Raw genomic sequence first — 18,121 nt, 5'->3', positions numbered from 1 at the left:
CCATTAGGAGCCACCTTTTACAGTTAAAAGATAGAACAGAAAAAAAACTCACAGGCCCCTTTGCAGCCAAGCATGAGGAAATGAAAATCATTTAAATTATTTTTTGGCCAAAAATGGTGGCTCTTAAAATAACCTTTTTTTGTCCTTTTGATTTTTAAATATTTTTTGATTATTTTGTTTTATATACTAAACAAAGAAGCTACACAATGGGCCTCATTACACGGTAGGCGGTGAGCCATGGCGCTATTAGCGCCATGGCTCATGCCGGTAAAATACCGGCACCGCCTTGGCGGAAAGGGGATTTACCGCCCCATTCCAAGGTTGGAGGGGCGGTAAATCCCCTTTCCGCCATTGCCCTTCCCCATTCCCATTTCTGCCCCATAGGGCTCTATGGAAATGGGGAAGGCGCTAATTACGCCACCGCAATTTTGCGGTGCCGTAATTAGCTGCAAGGTCCCTTAGCGGGTTGGATTTTAACGCCTGCAAGAAGCAGGCGTTAAATCCTCCAACCCGCAAAGGGACCTCGTAGTACGGCGGTAAGGGTTAACGGTCACCGTTGCCATTAACGGTGACCGTTAACCCTTACCGCCGTCCGTGTAATGAGGCCCAATGTAATTATTTTGTGTAACTTTCACAAAAAGTGCTCCTACAATTTTTTTCTATTTTCATTTTTTTTTAATGCAACTTCTAATGAATACTTGAAGCCATACTTTATGTGTTCACAAAAACAGCTTCAATGCATTTTTAACATTTTCCAGAACAATCTGATTCCCCACACGTGTTAGATGAACTACATCTCTTTTGAAAAATGTTGACAATATCAAATGTAATGTTTTTATTATGAAAAGACGTCATGCCAACATCTCGCAAAAAAGCACATACAGCTTTATTCAGATTGCGCCTTGCTTTTTCCATTTGCGGGTAAAATACATTTGAATGCCTCCACATTTGTCTCTGAGCAATCCGAGAAAAAATAATATTCTAATTTGGAAACATTTCCGTCAAATTTCCAATTGTATCCATCATTGTAAACTGCAATGAAATCTGGTAACGTAGCCCAAACTGTTCCCTCCATTATGAACAACAATGATATCCGGATGTTTCAAGTGAACCATATTCTTACAAAACGGGAGGAAGTCCGCCCACTTCATTCCTCACACTCCATACCAGGAAACTTCTAATTCATTGAATCCAAGATTTTCAGCCAATTCACAGTGCTCAGAATAGACCTTCAGTCAATGGATACAAGAGTCCCCCAAATCCACACACTCTGCATCCTCAAAGACATAGCCATAGCCATCCTCAGTACACAGAGCAAACAAAACTCTACGACTTTCCGTGGTCTCTGCAGTCCCCTTTCCATGCCTCAACAGACCCGGATGTGGCAAGCGGTGTCCGTGGACAGTATGTGCAATTAAAGGGGGTGGGGAGATTTACATTTAATTTGAACAATTTATTCTACAATGGTAGCTCTTAAAAGAGCCTTTTTTTGGTTTGCAATTTTATTTTCTCTTATAACCTACACCTACTAAGAAATGCTTTACTATAAACTACACATTTTCCCCATTGAAGTTGTTCATATGAACTTTTTCAAAGCATTTTGAGCATTGAAAAGAAAAATGTAATTCCCAACATTATTTAAAAGGATGCCATTGCTCCGAAAACTATTTACACCATCCAATATAATATTTTAATTCTGAAAAGAGGCCATCCCTGAAGCATATAAAAAGCACATACCCCTTTATTCACAAGCCTCCTCGATTTTTCCATCTCTGGACTCAATGCATTAGGTGATTTCCATATTTGCCTTGGATTAATTGTAGAAAAAAGTATCTGCACAGTTGGAAACAGTTCCATTAGGCTTTTCAAAACATCCTTAATGGCAAACTGCAACAATGAAGCAGTCACATGGCCAAAACTGCTTCCTCTATAATCCACAATAATAACAGGCTATTGAAACTGAGGCATACTCTGACAAAATGATAATAAACTCACCCAGTTTACTGCAGAAACTGTATACTACCTAACTTCCACTCCCTGCAATCCAATAGAAATGCCACAAGATTCTATATAACCTTTAAATAAATTCATGGAACAATCTCCCACCATCCACACATTCATCATCTTCCTAGCAACAGCCGCAGCCATTTTCCCTGCACAGAACAAACAACACACCTGCTACCCTGTCTTCCTGTAAATCACAACCAGAACACTGCATTGGCTAATCCCCAAGGTCTGCTTTCCATGCCAGGCATCCTTAAAAGACCCGGATGTGGCACGTGCAGTCTGCACACTATCGCTCTGTCTGCAGACGCTGTAAAACAGGTGCAGTCCTACTACCCTTTCCACTTTCATGCTTGTAACACGCCCTCATTGGCTGCTTTCAAAGATTGACACATCCATACACCAATCACATCCAAAAACTCTACACCTAACCCTGTCATCTCAGTTCAACACTTCAGATGTACACTTGAACTCTGAGAGTAGATATCTCCTGTTAATCACAGCCATCTGCATCAGAAACTACTGTGAAACTCTCCAAGATTTATTTTCCAGATTCAACAACATCTGCATCTAACAAGACATAGGGGGTCATTCCGAGATTGGAGGTAGCCATGGTGCTATTAGTGCCATGGCTGCCTCCAATACCGGGACCGGGACTGTGTCCGGTCTGGTTGGAAGGGGACTTACCGGGTCATTCCGTCCCTGGAGGACCCGGTAAGTCCCCATTCAACCAACCATTCCCCATTCCCATTGAGCCCCCATAGGGCTCAATGGGAATGGGGAAGGTGCTAATAACGGGCCCACGATTAGCAGGCGCGTTATTAGAGCCCTGGTCCCTTAGTGGGAACCGTAAAGGACGTGTGGTCAGACCACACGTTCTTTGCGGTTCCCGCTAAGGGAACTTGGAATTGGGTGGTAGGGGATTACCGGCACGGGTCTCCTTACCGGTGCCCGGTATCCCCTACCGCCCAACTCGTAATGACCCCCATAGTACAGATATGCTTATATTTTAAAAAATATGTTCTTCAACTCTTTCACACATTATATATGTAGAGAGAGGGTTCCTGCTATTTACGCTGTAATAAGCTTCTCAGTAAGCATATTCTCTTTTTAACCACTCTAGCAAATGCCATCCATTGCAGCATTTAGCACCTGCTCACATGAAGCAGCAAATACTTACAAAGCTGTGTGTCTAAAACATTTTCTTTTTAAGAGCAATTTCATGAAACTGAAAAAAATGAATATGTGCATTTTAGCAGCAATGTGTGAATCTTTTTTCTAAAAGAAAGAAAGAACAGAAACAAAACATTAGTAGAACATTTTTAAGTTGCAGTAGCTGTTTGGAAATGTCCTATGTTGGCAGTACATGCATTCTTCCCAACATCACCCATTCCATTCGGTAGGTGCTTATGAAGTCCTCATTTTTTTCTTTGCATTCTGTGACTTATAATTCTAATTCTCCCATTACAAAACTCAAACTATAAGTCCCAGAATGCAAAGAAAAAAACAGGACTGGACTTCGAAAGTGTAACATTTATATTGAATGAAAAATATAAAATGATGTGTGTTTAAAAATGTTTCTTTTAGGAACATTTTGATAAAGGTAGAAAATGCATATGTGCATTTATAGCAGCACTGTGTGTAACTTTTTTCTAAAAAAAAGAAAAAGCAATTGCAAAACATTTGTACAACATTTTTAAGTGTCACTTGGTATGTGGACGTTTAATTGGTTAGTAGTACATGTATACTTGCTAACATAACCCATTCCAATCTGTAGCTGCTTATCCAGTCCACATTTTTTCTCTACACTCTGGGACTTTTACTCCACATTTTATAATGCGAAAAGTGGAACTACAAGTCCCAGAATGCAAACATGAAAACTAGGACTACATAAACACCTACAGATTAGAATGCATCATTTTGGCAAGTTTGCATATACTCCTAACATATTAAACTTTGACAGACCAACTGCAATTTAGAAATGTTCTACAAATCTTTTCCATCTGCTTTTCTTCACTTTTCCAAAAACGTTACACACAGAGTTTTGATAAATGCACATAAGCATTTCTTAACTGTCGGGCGGTTTGGAGTTTGTCTAATTGCAGGTCCATGGGATTTGGCCGCCGCTTTGGAAGTTTGCAACTTCTCCAAACAGACATAAGCTTTTTTTCAAAATAGATGGCTGTCGTCAAAGGGCATATTCAGAAGTCTGGATTGCACATCAGGAGCAAATCCAGATTTCTGCAACCACGCAAATCTGCGCATTGTGGTACTAGCCACCATGGTTGTATGCATGGGATGCCTGTGTGCCTGCCACTTGTATTTCGCGGTCCCCCACCCCCTGTTGTATGTATGTGATGCTGTGTACCTGCCACTTGTATTTCGCTGCCCCTCCTTTTGTATGCATGGGTTGCCTGTATGCATAAATCCTTCTTCTTGTCCCCCCCCCCCCCCAAGGCAACCCTCTCCTGCTATCCTCCCCTGCATCAACTATCCCTCCCTGCCCATTGTGGGAGTTTGTATTGATGCATTATGGTGACACCATCACCCTGTTGCTGATTCTTTGATTTTACTTTTTGGACTCATGTGACTCACGCTGGTTCACCCATCGCAAATCTTGTTGTTCTCATGCTCGGCTTCCTTAAGCATCATGTTACCATGGTGATCTTGAATCATGTTGTGCCCATCTACGACATGAATCCTGGCTTTCACTTGCTGATCTCTTGCAACATTTTGTGTTCAGTACAAACCTCCGCAACTTGTGCTCTCCCCACTTGCTTATGTGCTCTATAACACTGTATTTCACCTGCTTTGCTTTTTCTTCTCTTTCACCACACCTACTGCTTCTCAGTCTTCTCTTTCTCTCCTTGTCTTTTCCCTCTCTCCTTTCCCCCTCCCCTCATTATATTGTATGCACTTACTCCATCAGGAATGTTGTCAGACCTAGTACGACAGTCGCTTGTTTTGTCCCCTCCCCCCCTCGCCTTTTGTCAATCTCCAGCACTACCAGAAATGTTGTCAGGCCTAGTACGATAGTTGCTTGTTTTGTTCCCCTCCTTCCTCGCTCCCTCCCTATCCCTCAACGTTTGTTAATCTCCAGCACTACCAGAATTGTTGTCAGGCCTAGTACACTAGTCGCTTGTTTTGTTCCCTTCATTGCACCCCCCCTCCCACCTTTTTTCAATCTCCAGGACTACCAGAAATGTCATCAGGCCTAATACGATAGTCGCTTGTCTGTCTCATCTCCTACCTCCGCCTCCCTTCCTCCCCTACTTAGCATTGTCAAAAGCTCTTGCACTATCTAAAATGTTGTCAGCCCTAGTACGATAATTTTTCACATTCTTATGCTCAAGGCCTTGTAGGAATGTAATTGTATTTTCCCTTGTTCCCTCCCTTGCCTTGAAGCGCTATAGAAATAAACTATCAATCAATCAAACCCAACAGACACAAAAAAATGCCTGCTAAACGGCAACTCTATAGAAAAGAAAGATATAGAAATATAGAGCAGATAAAAATAAAAGCTAGACATATAGTCACCCACCTCTAAACGAATGTATAGAAAACATTAAAACAAAAGTCCTAGTCACCTCACTCAACAAAACTATACCAGCCACAACTAAAAAAGGTAAGGCCCCTCATGCAGAAACTAAAAGTAAAAGAGAAATGTACAAAGAAAAGCAGACCTACTAATGAACCTAACACTATTTCTACCAGTGTTAATGTAGCCACTGTAAAGCAATCCAAAAAATTAATATTACAAAAAAAGATTCCTTCATAGAGTTCTTCACAATCTTATAGCAAAAGCTGAAAAGTCAGGTGCTAGGCTTAAAAACTACTGCAGGAGACTAATCCTCGAAGCTCTAATTGACAGTGCATTTCTAATAAAGAGAACATTGTTTATATTGATTCTAAACAGAATTAAACCACTAACTAAATTAATTAATAAATTACAACATGCGCAATGTGAATATAGATACCTTTTCAAACTTATGTGAAGGTGAATGGATTCACACAAGCAGCACCGAAACATAATCCAATGAAGAGGCTTATAAACAAGAACAAAAAACAAAAAATTGCCATACACAGTGATGGTCAAGGGTACAAAAAATAGGAGACACCATTATGGCAACAGAAACCCTTATAGAAAAAATGTCCCCAACAAACTTTCAACTAAATGTTCCTTTCACCCAAACAAACTGTCCAGTGCACAAATGGACATGCAGCTCAATGTGTGGCATACACCAACAATCCTTTACATCTTTACAACAACTCCTCAATCACTATGTGAAACTAACAGACAAAAGTAAAATGAAAACTTTACAAAACATGGACTCTTGTCCAGTGCGCTGCCTGAACTTCAAGGACGTTCATTAGCCTGCATTTTAGGAACTGCTTGCAAAAGCACCTTCCACCAAATCAGAATGTTAGCAACACACCATTCTGCTATACTTAATCTTGTGCATAGACTATACTATGCAATAAGTCCTGCTGTACAACTGCAAAATGTAAATATCATTCTCCTACATTGAACAGCCAAAAAACTCCTGCAGGAAATAGAGAACAGACAAATTAAATACTTTGAACTGAAGTTGACTTATAAAATTCAGTAACTTCAGAAAACATTACTGAAAACCTCACAAACACCAACCTCCTAACAAACAAATACAAAAAGGAAATATGTAAGTTTCACAACACATCTGCTGAAATACCAGACCAAGTATGTGTCTGTTGTCGCAGAACTTTTTATGAAAATAGCACAAAAATACTAGCTATGGCATACAAAATAGAAAACAATGAGGAATCGCAAAGGTTCCAATTAGCTTTATATCCAACAGCAGAAAATAAATACAAAATAAGTAACCCCTCAATACTTTGCACGTACTGCAACACAAAGTTTGACAATAACCAAATGCCTTCACGTGCAATCACTAATAACTTAGAAATATTCCCACTTCCAAAGGCTCTCCAACAACTTAATTTGTATGAGAGCATTATAATTCAAACAGTACAACAATTTCAAGCTATAATACGCCTTCAACCAAAAACAGCCAAATTACCTCCATCGGAGTTACTAAAGTAGATGCCATTAGATCTTAAAGAACATGAAGAAACTCTAGGCGTACAATGACTCATAGATCAATCTTTGATTTAACTAGTTAATGGTGTATCATCAATCATAACTTACAGTATTGATGGTGTACCATCAAGTCATCAATCAGACGTATAGTATTATAGGAGGAAAAGATGGATGGAAAAACACATTTGGCAACAACCAGTCGACTTAAAGTTAGACAAGCCCTACAATATGTGAAAGAAAACAATGAATACTACAAAGATATAAACATACAGGAAAACGTAAGAGAACCACCCAAATAATTAAATATTCACTGGCAACTGGCCAATTTGAGCATGTAGATCATGTTACTGCAGCCACATTTTAGACCAGTATACAATTAACCCACTACACACCAAAGACAACATTGAAGATGCATTAGAAACATATGAAATGCGTCAAGGCAAAAGATCCCAAATGAGCATATGGGAAAAAAGTGTAGAAGCACGTTCTTTTCCTCTACTCTTTCCTAGAGAAAAAGGAGGGAGATATGATGAAAGGTCCACACAAATTAGTGCATCAGAATATCACTCTTTATTAATGTATTCTGAAGACCCCAGATTCAGCCAAAAAGAAGAATACATGTTCCACCTCCTGTTCGAAAGTGAACTAGCAACTGTATGTTATTGAGTTCCACACACATTAAAAACAGGCTCTAGAATTCCAAGATGACCGCGTTACTGTGAGCACCACGACCACTGAGCTCCCGACTCGCGAGGCTGTAGAAGAACGTAAAATCTGCAGCTAAGCCCTCCCCAGGCAGCGGAAAACATGGCAAGCAGCACCGGAGTCAGAGGCTAGAGGTAGCCCCTGGCCGCCCTCTCGAAACAGCCAGCCAGCGCAGAATGCAAGGAGCAGCCTGTATGGATCCCGCGCAGCAACCAGCACCACCTGGGAGAGCAGCTCCAGCCACCCAACCTCCTAGCTTCTCAGCGCTCTAAAGAGTGAGGAACTATGGCAGTGAGGGGGATAGAGGAGGAAGGAGTCACAGGGGTGGGTGCAATGAACCCTTGCCCTCCCCCAATACCGGTGGACTTCCAAAAACATAAGTGTGGCAAGTGCTGCCAAGGGAGATATAAACACAAAGGTAAATACTATACCAAATGTCAGTTTCTCTACCTTAGACCAGTTGGCAAACAAGGGCAAGTACATACCTTGATGTCTTCTGTTAGACACAGTGTAAATGGCAAATCTCCTAAAAACCATATAACATTAAAAGGGACGAAGCATCCAAGTACATCAATGATTACAATGCAATCATTGCCCTCTTGTGGAATGCAAACAATACAATACATTGCAGACAATTCCACTGCAGTTGCAAGATATGTTACAGCCTATCTTACCAAAAGTCCTCTGGGATGACATATCATCTGACAAAACACTGTCACAAAAATTGTACAGCTTCGGTAAAAAAATGCTCTCCCAAAGAGAATGCGGGTGCTACAAAGCTGAGGACCGGTATAGCCTCGTACGGCAAATCTGAACACATTATCTGGCTGAACCTTGGTCCTGCCTCATCCCGAAAAAGAGCACTAAAATCCTTCAAAGAGATAGAAACAATAGCCACAAATTATCCCAACAGCCAGGACATTTTAAAAAACAGCTTTATTGACACATACTACCCAAACAGAAGTACTGCCATCACCCAAAACAACTTGTGAAGGAAGCAGAGTAAAACTTACCAAACCCAGCCTAATTAATCATATAAAGTTATCATTTAAATCTCTACAACGAATTAAAGGTGAGCTGACTCATCCACAAATAATCAAATAAGTCCTTCTCTTAGGACTAGATATATTCACTGCAGTACGCATATACATACAGATTGCACACTCTAAAACCCACCAGAAGTGTACATATCACTAGCATTGAGACAGATTTTCAGTTATTATAATCCAACAACTTGCAAGCTTGGCCAACAGTGCATGTAACTAAATAGCCTGTACGTATTGGAAACCTAAACATGGCACTTACGAGAATTAGCATGATACAGGGTAATGAAAACTGTAGAAGGATGACAAACGTTACTATAGCAACAGCCTAATCGACACAAACTTGCTAAATCTTTTTGAGCCGACATGAAGAGACGGAGCATATTTTTTTGAGGTAAGCCCTAAGCGAGTTACGAGCTCCTGCAATATAGATAATGGGAATGGCACATCCTAAATGAAGTAATCGAACTGGAATAGGTGTTGAAGGGATTGAATACTCACAATATGCAAATTTGATGTATCGAGTGAAGAGGAATCAGTAAATTAAAACTAACGAGGAAACTGCAAACGCGCGCATTAGTTTTGTAAGCGCTCCCACATAATTGCTCAAAAACGAATGGCAATTTGTAATGTATCAATCTCATTTTCGAAAAATCACTATTTAATAATGACACCTTACTGTGGCAATATGAAACATGGCTGAAATCAACTAAGAATACAAAATCACATTACGATTAAAACCACATACAGTACTGTGTGGCAAAAAGACTGACTTTATTTACCAAGTATTTATCAAGTGGTTAAATAAACTCATTCTCTTTCAGAAGGGATTAATCCCATAAGACTACAAATTCTACTGAATCTGAATCAGATGCAATCTTTCGCTAGGTAAGGTATATACACATCTTTAAGCATTTCCACCTTTTCCCTGTACCATGTGTAACTGCCACTTGATAAACGTTTTTACGGATATACCACACAGAAAAAACAAAATAATAAGTAAAAAACAAAAGTAAAAAACAAAATATTATTGCATGATCTGGGTGGACAATGTCATTAGTGGTGAATGGGAAACAACATTTAAAAACCACTGCATCAAATCCTTCCTAAGTGAACGCACCTCCAAAGTCTTTATAGGTGACCACTCTGCAGATCCCATCCTCGTTCTATATAGCATCCCTCAAGGCTCTTGCATCTACACAGCACTCTACAACACCTACACCAAACCTCTTTTTGATCACCGCGATGCTCTAGGGATCCCTTACACAAACCTTTCAGATGACATGCAAGTCATCCTGCTTCCGATCCCAGGGAACTACGCCCATGACGTTGAAGTCATCAATCAGACTTAGAGTATTATACAGAACTGGATGGCAACCCACAACCTTTGTCTCAATGACAAAAAGACAGAGCTTCTCATTGTTGGCTACCTCCACTGGCTAAGCACCCGAGACCCATCCTATGCCTCCTTTCCTATTGATGGGACGACCATCCAGGTCTCTAAACACGTGAAGACACTGGGCATATATCTTGATGCTGAACTTAACATGTCCTGCCACATCAACGCACTTGCCTCCTCCACAGCTTACACTGCAAAGCTCATATCCCTGAATAGGAAATTCATCTCTCCCACAAATTTCCTCACGCTTGGACGGGCTGTCATTGGGAGTAAGCTTGATTATTGCAACGTGCTGTTCACCGGCACCTCTTCCAAGAACTTGGCAAAACCTCAGCTCCTACAAAATAGGGCACTTTGGGCAGCCCTCGGCCTCAATCCCCCCGACCACATCTCAGCAGCAAGAAGGTAAATTCCCTGGCATCCAATGAAAGCACAAATTGACTTTAAAACACTTCTCCTTGCCCACCGATGTCTCCACCTGAAAGCCCCCTCTTACCTCATCCCCCGAATTGCTGCAAAACCAGTGACTCGATGTGTCTCCGTTCTTCATCAAGCCACTCAGGCCCAAATTCCAATGTAAGCGATCAGGGGGCTCCAGCTTCTGCGTGACCGCTCCCGCCCTCTGGAACACTCTCCCAGATCACATCAGAAACAAACATTCACTCCTGGTATTCAAAAAAAGTCCTAAAAACCTGGCTATTTAACAAATATGCCTAACTGACTTTTATGATCTATACCGTCATCTACTGCTTTTGACTGTATTTCACCACTTGTAAAAGCACCGGGATACCACCAGGTATGGATGCTACATAAATTAAATAAATAAAATAAAAACACGCCCATTCATACAAAAGCTACACAGGAAACTATATTCTTTTATACTGGCCAAAAAATGTCATAGAATTGCTAGGAAAGCATTCTCATAGTCAAAATGCTTGGTGGGCTTGGGATCCACGGCATTAAATGATATTTCAAATGGCACACATATTTAGATGGGCAAACCCCATGACACACCCAAAGTGGTGAAGGGTGGAACAGGCTGCTACTGCTACACCCCTGCCCAGACAAGCTTGGGCTGCAATGGGATCCCTCCTGAGGTCAACACACAATACACTATTAATGGTATGTTACAAAGAGGTATTGAGGATTGGCTTTCGGTCTGCGCCCTTATCCCCCATATTCAACACATGTGGGGTAAGACACAAGAGCCTTCCATCGGTGGGCAGAGTATGGAATAAAAATATTAGCAGATAGTTACAAAGATGGTGGCCCTCTCTTATTTGAGGTATCCCATCAGAAACTGAACCTAACTGAAGGGGAAAGATTGAGGTACCAGTAGCAGTGCCACTGGGTTACTATCCTCAAGCCATAACAGGCCAGGGGAAGATAGCCCTGCTCACTTAAGTGATGAATAAGAGAAGACCTGGGAAGAGGGAGGATCTCAAAAACCTACAAGTTGCATTAGAGAAACCAGCAAGGCGATAAACTCCCTTACATGGTAAAATGGGAGAAGGAACTGGGTATGACGATATCTGAAGACACTTGGTCTCATAGCTTGTCAAGTACCCAGAAACTAAAATGCCCCACGATCAAAAAATGTTTGTACAAAATCCTAATGAGATTGTATGATACTCCCCAATGACTAAACAGCTTTACCGTCACAATCACTGCAGTGCTGGAGAGGATGCCCAAAACTGGCACAATGAGACATGTGGTGGGGATGCCCCATAGTGCACATTACTAATCTACAACTCCCCTTAAACCCTGTGATTCAGATCTCAGGCAAGTCCGGTTGAAGATGGCAATTATGGCCTAAGCGGACCGTCCACTCATAAACACAGCTATACTGACATTAGAGGAGGCATGGAAGGGATTGCAGGGTCCACAGCTCACAATCTGATGGGGCAAGGTAAAAGAAATATGGGCCATGGAAAAAAAATTGCATGTCGGAACGGCAGAATGGCAAAGTTCGGTGTAACTTTGGAACAGTTTACCACTTTTTACCAAAGCACACTAGTTAACACAAATAAAACCCCACTGTTGAAGCGTTTCACAATGCCTTAAAACAAAGCTATCAGGAGTGGTTATTGGACAATGAGATGCACCCGGTTATGTGGGATCTTGGAGTGACATGAAATGTTGTGACAATGTACCCTTGTCAAGAAATGTGCATTATAGTTTTATTAAGATTGTAAAACTTTGGAAAGATTTAATAAAGTTGAGTAATAAAACAGGTGGTATTTGTAAATACTGTCTGTTCTACTGCCATATACTTCAGGGTGGGAGATATTTACAACTGACAGTGTTCCAGCTGCCAATACCGTCTAATTGCAAGGTAGTAAACCGCCATGCAATGCTCCAATTTCTACCTCCACCAAAGAAGTGGCGATAGAAATTTCAGAAGGTTCCCTGAAGAGTTTTGAGTTATTTTTTCTGGAGTAAAGTGAAGCACAAGGGCTTCCCTTCTCTCCGGGAAATAAACCTCTTCATGGGGAGCCCCTTTGCAATTTAAAGCAGAGAGGGATTAACTATGCCCAACATGCACAGTAGTGGTATGATCCACTGCTGCAAATAATACATTTCTAGCCTCAAATGTTCCTGTTGAAGCATCACATCCTGTTCTGTAGAGAAAGATAAAACTATTTCTGCACAAATATTACACATTTTAACTGAAAAATGGGTACCATTCTGTTTTTGAGGCTGAGGATTCAGAACAGGATTTAGGACTTGCAATGACCTGAATAATGTGAAAACGTTCATCTTTTAAATGATCTCTGGCCTGGGAATTAGCCATTTTGCAGGCTGTCATAATTTCGGGTGTGAATTAGATGGCAGCTATTTTTCCTAGTTTGTGTCAAATTTTGTTTAAGGTCGAGGACAAGCATGGTGACTATAATATCCAAGTAATAAGAATTAAAGGAAGAAAGGAATGAAGTCTCGTTCATGAACTGATATTCCCAGACAGTGCGGAATGGACTGGTATGCTCAAATTATGCTGAAAAATATGAGTCATGGTGATAGGACCATAGCATGGGGGAGAGGGTCAGACAGTCACAATATTAGAAAGCCCAAAGGAAGATCAATGGTGTCAACGGCTTTCTGGATGGAGAAACAACCCCCATTAACTGAGATATACACCACTATTTGCATATTGGTTTGATACAACACAGCATTTGAAGGGCAGACACTATGCTGTGAGAAAGCTCAGTGGGATGAGCACTCTCTGCTGCAATCTGAGTGTGATCTGCAGATTGCAGGTCCAAATCCCAGCAAGGCCAACTCAGCCTTTCATCCTTCTGAGGTCGATAAATGAGTACCAACTTTGGTTCCGGTGATATTATGTATAAATATGTTCTCTGCAAAGCGCTTTGGCGAAAGCGCTATATAAATAGCGCATCATTATCATTATCAAACCATATTGCAAAGTCACATTAAAGCTACCAGACATTTGAACCTAGTCATGTTAGAGAAAAAACTGGGAGCTAAATAATAATGTCTTTCTTTTTTACTTTATTTTTTTTAGTTTCTTCTCAAGAGCATAGGTTACAAGCATGCTTAAGAAAACCAATGTAGTATACCAAGCATTCTTCTTATAGTCAGTGTTCATTTCTTTCATACATAAGTTCTTGAGTATAACAATTAAACAATTAATTCCCCCCTTACTTTTCCATTATTCCCTTTTTAAACCTATTTATTTTTCCTTTGGCAATATCGTATTTCAAACCTAGTAATTGCTACATAACATTTCTTACAACATAGTCCTATTTACTCTTGCTATCGTGTATTGTCCTGTATCTACTGGGTTTTCCTTTTTGTTTCCTTTTTTGCCCCCCTAGGTCTTCCCTCTTCCAAACCCTCAACCCACCACGGCCATCTCTACTGAGTTCTTAAGTCCTTTGTTGCCTCCTTCTGGTTTTCTCGTCGTGCTGTCTCTCTCTCCTGTTCTGAGTTGTTAGGTGATCGATATATTTCTGAGGGTCCATGGTTTATAGAAATGGGCTTCCCTGTCTCCGACAAAGTCTCTAAAAGGGGACCATATGGACAAGTATCTCTGGTATGTCCCTGTTCTTATGGCAGTTACCTTCTCCATTGCCATTACTCCCCATATTTTCACCCACCAGCATGGTGTCGTCGGGCCCTCTAGCGTTTTCCACCGTTGTGCCAATGTCATTTGTGCTGCTGATAGCAAGTGTGTTATTATAGTGGCCATGTGTCCCGATGCCGTGTATAAACACTCTGCCTCCGAATAATGTCTTACTTATATAGCGCTACACATCCATAGGTCTCAGAGTACTGAAATAACAGAAGACATTATTATCCCCCGGAGTGGTACTCAATATATCGACCTCAGAAGCATGAAAAGCTGAGTTGACCCTGCTGGGATTCAGACCTGCCACAGCAGGCTGTGCACAGATATCAGGGGTGAGCGCTTAGCTCACTGTGCTATCTGACCGGCAGAAAAGTCACCAATAAGTTTACTGTCTGGCTTAGTGGGTGTAAATAGCAAGGGCACAGAAACTCAAAAGGTAGGAAAGATGCAGCAGAGTGCAACCAAACAATCCATATTTATACAGGAGGCCATCGGAATTAAAGAGATGTGCAAATGGTTTTAAAAAATAGGTGATATTTAGAGCCATGATTTCGCAAAGAGGATGGCAATGCAACCTTCGGGCTAAAACTAACAATTACAATGTAAAAACAAGGTGCTTTGACTCAGAAGATAGTTTTTCAAAAATCCAAAACCAACCCTATTTCAGGGACTGAGAAAAATGACTACCTAAGGGCTTAAAATATCATCAATGAAACTTGTGTTTGCCAAACAGTTTGCCATGCTCTGACAAACTCGAAATTGAGATGTATTTGATATGGGAGTGGGATAATCAGGAACAAAATGAACAATAGGGATGGTACTGTATTGAAAACTCTCATTAAGTATCCAACTTCTTCAAAAATAAACTGATAACCGCAATCCGTGGGAAAATCAAAACATTGATAGTGGTTCGCCTTCTGGGACTTGACATATGAAAGCGTGATTGCAAAATCAGACTTTGCCTACTGTATGTGTACAATAAAGATCAGAAATCTCAATTGGAGTATCTTAATGGGCATGCTTTTAAAGTGCATATAAGGAAAATGAAAGAGTCTGAATTTGTTCTGAATTTATTCTCAGTAAAATTGGCACTCAATGCAACCAAGAAAATATATTTATGTTAAGATTTTTACAAAGTACCTTTGGTCCTCGTTGTCCATTTGTCTTCCCCATCAGTTTTTCGTCATCCATTTCACATTGTTCCAGAAGGTCTAAAATATCTTCTTCCTATAAACGTAAATTAATTCCCATTAATCCACAAGCCATTTTCATGAAACATAATTGTGTGATTGTTATGTTGATCAGTGGAGTGCCCACTTTGACGCTTTCTGTATTGCTTGCTTGCAAGGTTCACCATATGTTGACAGAGATTTCAAAGGTTGCGCTCCAGCTCTTATTTTCTTATTCAACAGCGTAGAATTGTTTTCTGTCACTGGAACCATAATGGATCTTACCACCAAATAGATGCATCTTTTTTGTTAATTATTTATACAAATGCTTTGGTTTGCGTAAAACCTTTCATTCAATGCCTTTACAAGTAACTAAAATTAAGATCAGAATTACATATAATTTTAAAAAGAATGGAAACATTCTTCTGATTTAAGTACAACGCTTTACCACTTTTATAATAGAATATATTCAAGGAGAGAAAAAAGAAATACATCTTTTTATCTAAATATACATAAAATGTAATTCATGATAGGTTCATGATAAATTCATTCCATTATCACTATGTGCTAGCCCGAGCATCAAGTAATCCCAAAAATGCATGGCGGCTAACATCAAGAAGATTTAAGAACCTCTTAATAATCTGTACCAGAATGACTCTAAAATCTGGTCCTTTCTTTCATTACATGTTTTATTTTATTAAAGTGTTAATAGTTACAAATATCACCTTATAACACTGTTATGCATGAGAAATTCAAAAAACCTATAAACATAATAGCATAATACACTGTTACATTTCATACAAACTGTTATAAAATCTTATTATAAACATCTTTTAAATTCATAATTAATTATAAAAATATCTTTCAATTGCAGTTTATTACTATAACGAATAAGAAGCACTGTACCATTAAATGCAATCATTCCTACCTCAAAACAATAAAAAAAAGCATGATCAACTACACTCAAACTGCATAAATCATCTTACTTCAATTTAAAACATTCACTGGAGAATATAAAAGCCCATGCCTGATCGTCTGCCAAGTAATTCATATTAATAAAACCATCATAACCTTTCCTATATTAATCAATGAGCATAGCATAATCAGTAAGATGTTGAGGTGTTTCTAGCTCTTTTAACAGATGCAGCACAAGCATTAATGCCGAGGAATATATCACCAGATCAAAAGTAGGACATTGGGCCAAACGAAGTTGGAGAAGAAACCTTCTAACCTTAGTATCATTGATCCTATTTAAAAGGGGCATTGATAACGAAACCTTAATTTACATAGCTGAGATATGCAGATTCCATGGATAGTAGCAACGTGTTATTTCTATCCCAAATAAGGTGTTCAGTTTTGTGTTGTTTAATGCAAGTCCTAGGTTAATGGGACTGGGTAGAGTGAGGCAATATCCTCATAATAGGATGTGGCCGCCATATTCCATGCTTGTAGGGCCTTTAAGGGTTATTTAATATGTGCCTTAGCTGAGAATTGGAGTAGATCGATGTATAATTTTTCAGAAAATGTATACATCTACTCCAATTTTTCAGCAATATCATTTAATTCATCCTCTAGTGCCATTATCGAGGTAACACCATGACCATTTGTTGATGTGTTAGTTGTGTAGAATCAGAAAAGGAGCTGAGAGTAGAACATTGTTGATAGTTAAAATCACCCACTATTCAAATCTGTCCTCAACGATGTGTATACAACCATTCATCCATAAGGTCCTCTACATAAGTAATAATACAGTGTTAGTGTGTATATTTCCCGGAGGATTATAAATATTCACCAACAATAGCCATTGCCAACAAGAATTTACACCAAGATTAAGCACCACAGCAATCACATTTTCAATCTGACCCTTACATTTCTGTTCCTCTACCAGCATGGATTTCTTAGTACCTATAATTAGCCCTCTATACAGTCTTCCTGCATCACCTTTCCTAGCTAATATTTGACAAATCTGGTATCCATCCAGCAAGTAGGTTTCAGTCATCCAAGTTTCTTGGAGACAAAATAAATCACTAGTCAAAATATCTTAGGCCCTGTGATGAACCATATATAGTTTTTTATGTATTTTTTTATTTATATTTATATAGCACGCAGACAGCTCAGGGGCATTGTGGCGCTGTTACTTGCAGGATCTTAGTTACAGGGGGTACATGATTGGTAGCAGTTGTTGGCACATTATGATTGCTACAAGCAGATTAGTCATTACAGCTCATGCATCTTTGGTTATTACATTACAGACAGTTGATTGGCAAACATGGTGCTGCGAGAGACCTTATGTGAAGAGGATGTTTTTCATAGCTTTCCGGAAGGCAATGAGGGAGGGCTCACCTCGGATTGTGGGAGGTAGGGCATTCCAGTGTGATGGTGCGAGATAAGAGAAGCTGGATCCTCCTCCTCTGGCTCTTTTTACTAGTGGCACACAGAGCATGTTGGTATATGGTGACCTGGTTGGCCTTGTGGAGGAGACTGGGTGGATTCTTTGTGAGAGGTAGACCGGGGCGGGGAGGTGGATGCACTTGTGGGTCAGTGTCAGAGCTTTGAAGACAATTCTTTCCTTTATTGGTAGCCAATGCGCTAATTTTCCGGTCTCAGAGATGTGTTCTCTTTTCTCAATACCTT

The 18,121-nt window shown here is 40.0% G+C and overlaps 1 protein-coding gene across 4 annotated transcripts in view; it reads right to left on the bottom strand.

Annotated features, from left to right (window-relative positions):
* TTLL7 (tubulin tyrosine ligase like 7) overlaps positions 1-18,121 on the bottom strand; it is a 2,250,822-nt gene that overhangs the window by 607,922 nt on the left and 1,624,779 nt on the right. For all 4 annotated transcript variants that reach the window (XM_069641609.1, XM_069641612.1, XM_069641610.1 and 1 more), the window contains one exon: positions 15,459-15,545. In XM_069641609.1, the coding sequence (XP_069497710.1) occupies positions 15,459-15,545 (87 nt within the window). The remainder of the gene's footprint in view (positions 1-15,458; positions 15,546-18,121) is intronic.

The sequence above is a fragment of the Ambystoma mexicanum genome, chromosome 1q (assembly GCF_040938575.1).
Source record: "Ambystoma mexicanum isolate Mex_15411 chromosome 1q, UKY_AmexF1_1, whole genome shotgun sequence".
In the NCBI taxonomy this organism is placed as follows: Eukaryota; Metazoa; Chordata; class Amphibia; order Caudata; family Ambystomatidae; genus Ambystoma; species Ambystoma mexicanum.
The sequence above is the reverse complement of the archived record's forward strand: the minus strand, read 5'-3'. Positions and strand labels throughout refer to the sequence as shown.